Below are 7,141 nucleotides of genomic sequence, written 5' to 3' on the forward strand. Positions count from 1 at the left end.
ATGCCTGTAATCCCAGCACTTTGGGAGACCGAGGCGGGCGGATAACCTGAGGTCGGGAGTTCGAGACCAGCCTGATCAATATGGAGAAACTCTGTCTCTGCTGAAAATACAGAATCAGCTGGGCCTGGTAGCACATGCCTGTAATCCCAGCTACTAAGGAGGCTGAGGCAGGAGAATTGCTTGAACCTAGGAGGCGGAGGTTGCAGTGAGCTAAGATCATGCCGTGGCACTCCAGCCTGGGCAACAAGAGCGAAACTCCGTCTCAAAAAAAAAAAAGCCATTTTAAAAAATAATCAGAGAAATATGGACAAAGACTAGATACTACGTAATATTAAGGAATTAATAGTAGTGTGAAGTTTTAAGTCCTGATTAGTAAGCATTACTATTTTTACAAGAGAAATGATATGATGTAAGGGAATCTATTTAAAAATACTCCAGGCCGGGCGCGGTGGCTCACGTCTGTAATCCCAGCACTTTGGGAGGCAGACGGATCACCTGAAGTCAGGAGTTCGAGATCAGCCTGACCAATATAATAAAACCCCATCTTTACAAAAAATAGAAAAATTAGCTGGGTGTGGTGGCGGGCGCCTATAATCCCAGCTACTCAGGAGGCTGAAACAGGAGAACTGCCGGAATCCAGGAGGCAGAGGTTGCAGTGAGCCAAGATCGCACCATCGCACTCCAGCCCGGGCAACAGGAGCAAAACTCCATCTCCAAAAAATAATAATAATAAAAATAAAATAAAAATCTCCAGTCAGGCCAGGCTCAGTGGTTCAATGATTGTAATCCCAGCATTTTGGGAGGCCAAGGTGGGCGGATCACTTGAGGCCCGGAGTTCAAGACCCGCCTGGGCAACATGGAAAAACCCCGTCTCTACCAAAAATACAAAAATTAGCTGAGTGTGGTGGTGAGTGCCTGTAATCCCAGCTACTTGGGAGCTAAGACACGAGAATCACTTGAACCGGGAGGCAGGGACTGCAGTGAGCCAAGATTGTGCCACTGCACTCCAGCCTGGGTGACAAAGCAAGACTCTGCCTCAAAAAAAAAAAAAAAAACAAAACTTCAGCCAGGTACACACATACAATGGAATATTATTTGGCCTTAAAAAAAGAATAAATTCTGGTATGTGCTATAATACGAGTGAGCCTTGGGAAACGTATGCTGAGGAAAATAAGCTAGACACAAACAGAGAAATGCTGTATGATTCCTTTTGTATGAAGTCCAGAGAATAGGCAATTCACAGAGACAAAGTAGAACAGAGGCTACCAGGGAATGCGGGGAGGGGAGAATGGGGAGTTAGTATTTAATGGGTACAGAGTTTCTGTTTGGGATGATGAAAAGTTCTGGAAATGAATAGTGGTGATGGTTGTGCAACACTGTGAATGTAGTTAATGCCACTGAAGTGTACACTTGAAAATGGTTAAAAAGGTAGGCCAGGCGCAGTGGCTCATGTCTCTAATCCCAGCACTTCAGGAGGCCAAGGTAGGTGGATCACCTGAGGTTGGGAGTTCGAGACCAGCCTGACTAACACAGAGAAACCCTATCTCTACTAAAAATACAAAATTAGCCAGGTGTGGTGGCGCATGCCTGTAATCCCAGTTACTTGGGAGGCTGAGGCAGGAGAATCACTTGTAACTCAAGAGGCAGAGATTGTGGGTAAGCCAAGACGGCGCCATTGCACTCCAGTCTGGGCAACAAGAGCAAAACTCCGTCTCAAAAAAAAAAAAAAAAAAAAAAACAGTAAACTTTATGTTATGTATATAACAATTTTTAAAAATACTCCAGGCCAGGCACAGTGGCTCATGCCTGTAATCCCAGCACTTTGGGAGGCCAAGGCGGGCGGATCACGAGGTCAAGAGATCGAGACCATCCTGGCCAACACGGTGAAACCCTATCTCCATTAAAAATACAAAAAAAAAAAAATTAGCTGGACGTAATGGCACACGCCTGTAGTGCCAGCTACTTGAGAGGCTGAGGCTGAGGCAAAAGAATCGCTTGAACCCGGGAGGTGGAGGCTGCAGTGAGCTGAGATCACGCCACTGCAATCCAGCTTGGCGACAGAGGGAGACTCTTCTCAAAAACAAACAATACTCCAGCATCTCCCCCACCTCAAAAAAAAGCATGATAGAGACAAGATTACCAAAAAGTTGCTAAGTGTGGAAGCTGGATTAAGGATACCAGGTTGGGGCGGGGCAGGTAACAAAATACATGTAACTTTCACATATCCTGGGAAGGTCATGTATCTAACTATTTTATTGATTAAAGTTCACAATCAAAAAAGTTTGAAGATCCTTGCTTGAAGTTTAGACAGTCTGAAAGAAATCATGGAAATACAATATCATAACTTCAGGGGTTAAGTAATCTACTGATCAAACTTTGTTCAGGGGCAAACAACCTTCTTGTAAAATAAAATCTTACTGGCCGCGCATAGTGGCTCATGCCTATAATCCCAGATCGCCTGAGGTCAGGAGTTTGAGACCAGCCTGGCCAACAAGATGAAACCAACCGGTCTCTACTAAAAATACGAAAATTAGCCACGTGTGCTGTCGGCACCTGTAATCCCAGCTACTTGGGAGGCTGAGGCAGGAGAATCACTGGAACTTGGGAGGTGGAGGTTGCACTGAGCCAAGATGGCACCACTGCACTCCAGCCTGGGTGACACAGCAAGATTGTCTCAAAATAAATAAAACAGATAAAATAAGGGAAGTATTTATGAATATGTCTCATTGATAGTAATTCAAAACCTTTCTGGAATTTGCCAGGAAATAATCTAAAACAAAAAAAAAAACCCTCACTGACTTTTAAAATGTGCCCTGCTCCCCTCTGCTCTCCCTCAAGGTCAGGTGGGGTAAATCTGAACCACTAGATACACACAGAAGCTTCCTTTAAAGTCAGTGTTTTCACTGGCCTCAAAAAGAAAGACAAATAATCAGGGGTTAAAAATAGAAACTAGGCAGTAGACTGCAAAAGGATTGATTTGTTTTTTTTAACATTCTTCCAATCTCCAAACTCCAACTATTAAAAAAAACAGGCAGAGCTGAAAAAAATGACTAAAGTTTTCCCTTTCTTCTACATTTCCCCCAAGAAGTTTAAAATATATCCCTGCAATTATTTATCAACCCTAAAAATTTAACGAAGTAACTCTATAAAAACTGTTTAAGATGTGAAAATGACTTTAAATATTAAAAGATGAGCTATTGGCCGGGCGCGGTGGCTCACGCCTGTAATCCCAGCACTTTGGGAGGCCGAGGCGGGCGGATCACAAGGTCAGGAGATCGAGACCACGGTGAAACCCCGTCTCTACTAAAAATACAAAAAATTAGCCGGGCGCGGTTGTGGACGCCTGTAGTCCCAGCTACTCGGGAGGCTGAGGCAGGAGAATGGCGTGAACCCGGGAGGCGGAGCTTGCAGTGAGCCGAGATCGCGCCACTGCACTCCAGCCTGGGCTGGGCGACAGAGCGAGACTCCGTCTCAAAAAAAAAAAAAAGACGAGCTATTCATTTTGTCTTTGATTTCTTTTTTTTTTTTTTTTTTTTTTTTGAGACGGAGTCTTGCTCTGTCACCCTGGCTGGAGTGCAGTGGCCGGATCTCAGCTCACTGCAAGCTCCGCCTCCCGGGTTTATGCCATTCTCCTGCCTCAGCCTCCCGAGTAGCTGGGACTACAGGCGCCCGCCACCTCGCCCGGCTAGTTTTTTTTTTTTTTTTTTTTTTTTTTTTTTTTTTGTATTTTTTAGTAGAGACGGGGGTTTCACCGTATTAGCCAGGATGGTCTCGATCTCCTGACCTCGTGATCCGCCTGTCTCGGCCTCCCAAAGTGCTGGGATTACAGGCTTTGTCTTTGATTTCTAACAAGTGTATGTGGAAAGGACATATAAGGCTCCTCCTTTATATCAGAGCTCTGGGATTCTCCAAAAGAGCCAACTAGAAAAGAGGCCATTTAACCGGGCACAGTGGCTCACGCCTGTAATCCCAGCACTTTGGGAGGCTGAGGCGGGCGGATCACGAGGTCAGGGGGAGTTCGAGACCAGCCTGGCCAACATGGTGAAACTCCACCTCTACTAAAAATACAAAAATATTAGCCGGGTGTGGTGGCACGCGTCTGTAGTCCCAGCTACTTGGGAGGCTGAGGCAGGAAAATCCCTTGAACCTGGGAAGCAGAGGTTGCAGGGAGCGAGATAGCGCCACTGCACCCAGCCTGGGCGACAGAGCAAGACTCCATCTCAAAATAAAGAAATAAATAAAAAGAAAAGAGGCCATTTAGTAAACAGGTATTCAGAGGGCCACTATGAGCCCTGCTCTGCTAGAAACAGATACTACTACTACATTATCCCTCATACTCACAATATTCTTGGCCAACAGACAGAATCATGCCCATTTCACAGATGAGGTTCAGGGAAATCAAGTCTCTTGCCCAGTGACAGAGCTAGTAAGTGGCAAGGCTGGGAAGGCATCTCAGAGCTGTCAGACCCCAAAGGCGACTTGAGACCAGGGCCTTCCTTGGGTTAAAGACACACATGACTTGTCTTATCCCAAGCTGATTTGCAAAGCAGGGTCAGGCCTGTCATTTCTACCACCAGCTCCGACCCATCTGCCTCCCTGGAATTGCCTTCTTCACGCTACCAGTCCCCACACCTTTGCTCTGCGGCCGCACCCGCCGCGTCGGGTCCCCCAAGTCACAACCACGAGTCTCACTGCAGGGAGACTCGAGAGTGGCGGCGGTCAGATTCCCAGGTCAACTCCAGCCGTGGGAAAGGGAGCCAAGACCAGAGCCCCTCTCCCCAAGGCACGTACTTTGGGAGCTCCAGAAAGCTCGGCCCGCCCCGGAGTGTGGGAGTGCGGAGACGAAAGGCAGGTAGGCCGCGGACCCAGTCACGGGGCGGGGGCTGAGGTCACCTAGAGTCCGCCCCAAGCCTCCCAGCTGGGAGGCGGGTTCTGGTTTCCGTCACCTCCAAGGTTTGTCCGGCTGGGAAAGGACAGGCCCGCGCCTCCCGCCCAGGTGCAGGAGGTGGGGCGGGTGGAGGGGAGTGGGTACCTCGGGGCGCGAAGGCGAGCGAGGCACCGCCGCCCCCGGCCCGGCCCTCCCGCCGCCCCCTTACTCTGTGATGCGCTTGGCCAGCTCCGTGCAGGCGGCCGTGGAGTTGGCCGAGAAGACTCGGTAGCCGGTGCGAGCGGCGTTCATGGCCGGCGGGGGAGCGGGGCGGGCGCGCGGGACACGGAAAGCCGAGGACGCGGAGAGCGGGGGCAACAGCAGCAGCTTCTTGGGCATCGTCCGGCCCGCGGCGCGGTTACGGCCGGCCCCGCGCGGGGCTGCACCCGGAGCGTTTCCAACCGCGAGACCCCGGTTCGGGTGGGGAAGGCGCTGAGAAACGGCGCAGGCTGGGAGAGCTCCGAGGTCCGCACCCTTGCGTAACCCACACCACAGACTGCAGCTGCCGAGCGTTTGCTGCGCCCCGCGCCGCCTCCTGAGAGCCAGAGACAAGGCCACCGCCCCCTCCGGGCATCCGAGGAGTGTCGGCTAGAGCGCCCTCAGGCAGCCATCTCGGATGAGGGCAGGGAGCCGGGCGACTCTCTAAAAGCCTGTTCTGCCGATGGGGCGTGTCACAGGTTCGCTCCACCCCTGCTTTGACCGCTTCCACGGGAGCTCTTTCGGTCTCACCTTCTTGGGAGGAGCATCCTACCTCGGTAGTGGCTCCAGCTGTTTCCAACTTTTTTGGCCAGGACCCAACATGTCCGCCTCCGAGGAGGTAGACGATCTAGCTCTGCATGTCTATGGTAGCACAGTGCCCGACCCCCGAGGCGCGTGCGCCGGCCTGAGATTAATTTGAAAAGTGGAGGGCGGGGTTCTTTCCAGCTGGTTGACCGCAGTACTGAAGCGTCAGTACTGAATACTGAAAGGTGGTGTTCTGCTGAGCCTCATCTTTCAGGCGTTTCCGAACAGATCCCCAACCCTGTGTCTGCGTGTAAGGCAAGATTCCCTGAACGTGCCAAAGGCCCTCTTGCCGGTATTCGCTTTCAATCATAAAAGCCCTCCTTTGGGCCAGGCGCGGTGGCTCACGCTTGTAATCCTAGCACTTTGGGAGGCCGAGGTGGGTGGATCACGAGGTCAGGGGTTCGAGACCAGCCTGACCACCATGGTGAAACCCCCGTCTCTACTAAAAATACAAAAATTAGCTGGGCGTAGTGGCGCGCACCTGTAATCCCAGCTACTCAGGAGGCTGAGGCAGGAGAGTTGCTTGAACCCGGTAGGCGGAGGTTGCAGTGAGCAGAGATCGCACCACTGTACTCCAGCCTGGGCGACAGAACGAGACTCCGTCTCAAAAAAAAAAAAAAAAAAAAAAAAGAAGCCCTCCTTCCCCTCTTTCCATATGCACCACCCCTCCAAGAGCCACTCACGATGCGTCTGCTCCACAATCTTTCTGGGTGACCTCAACCACAGAAGCCACCCAGCCCGCGGGACTGTGCCACATGTAGGTGCTTGCATTTTTTAAATTTTTGTTGTTGTTGTTGTTGTTATTTTGATTCTTGCATATTTATTCACCTTTGCAAACATCTGTTTTCCCAACTAGGATGTAACCCCTTTTACGGCCACATTGTGAGTTCCTTTTTTTAAATTATTATTTTTATTTATTTATTTATTTTTTGAAATAGGGTCTTGCTCTGTCGTCCAGGCTGGAGTGCAGCGGCGTGATCACGGCTCACTGCAGCCTCTACCTCCCGGGCTCAAGCCATCCTCCCGCCTCAGTCATTCAAAATGCCAACATTACAGGCCTTAGCCATCACGCCCCGCCAAGATCGTGTATTCCTGAGTTCTCAGTGTTTCCCAGTGTCTAGGGCAGTGTGTGGGCTCCAGAGGCCCGCAATCAGTACTTCTTGAAGTAGAAAGTAAAGCCCAGGGAAGCATTTGAGGTCTCTAGTTATCAGCTGCACCAGAAATTGAGGGGAGGAGAGCTGCCTCACACATTTACAGTACCATCATCTGAGAATGTCCTTTAGAGACTCTGCTTGTAGTGACATTGGGTTTGAGGGAGCAGTAGATTGTGACTCAGCATGTCATGAAGGACCACAAGCCTGAAGCTACAGGATTTGGAAGTTGAGCTGCCCTGAGCCTGCAGCAGCCTGGTCCCTATTCCAATAGCTCTCT

General features: G+C 50.3%; 1 protein-coding gene across 9 annotated transcripts in view; it reads right to left on the minus strand.

Moving 5' to 3' along the window:
- The window catches only part of PRPSAP1 (phosphoribosyl pyrophosphate synthetase associated protein 1), a 51,292-nt gene extending 45,815 nt beyond the window's left edge, over positions 1-5,477 (minus strand). For 2 of the 9 annotated variants that reach the window (XM_074020622.1, XM_005585053.4), the window contains exon 1: positions 5,097-5,477. Coding sequence is in view for 1 of the 9 variants with exons in the window: in XM_005585053.4 (XP_005585110.1) it covers positions 5,097-5,266 (170 nt within the window). In the remaining 8 variants the exon portion in view is untranslated. Of the gene's footprint in view, positions 1-4,341 lie in introns of all 9 variants that reach the window. The other 7 variants (XM_045376626.3, XM_005585056.5, XM_015437839.4 and 4 more) reach the window with 7 other exon arrangements.
- Between the last annotated feature and the right edge of the window lie 1,664 nt (positions 5,478-7,141).

Source organism: Macaca fascicularis, chromosome 16 (assembly GCF_037993035.2).
Source record: "Macaca fascicularis isolate 582-1 chromosome 16, T2T-MFA8v1.1".
In the NCBI taxonomy this organism is placed as follows: Eukaryota; Metazoa; Chordata; class Mammalia; order Primates; family Cercopithecidae; genus Macaca; species Macaca fascicularis.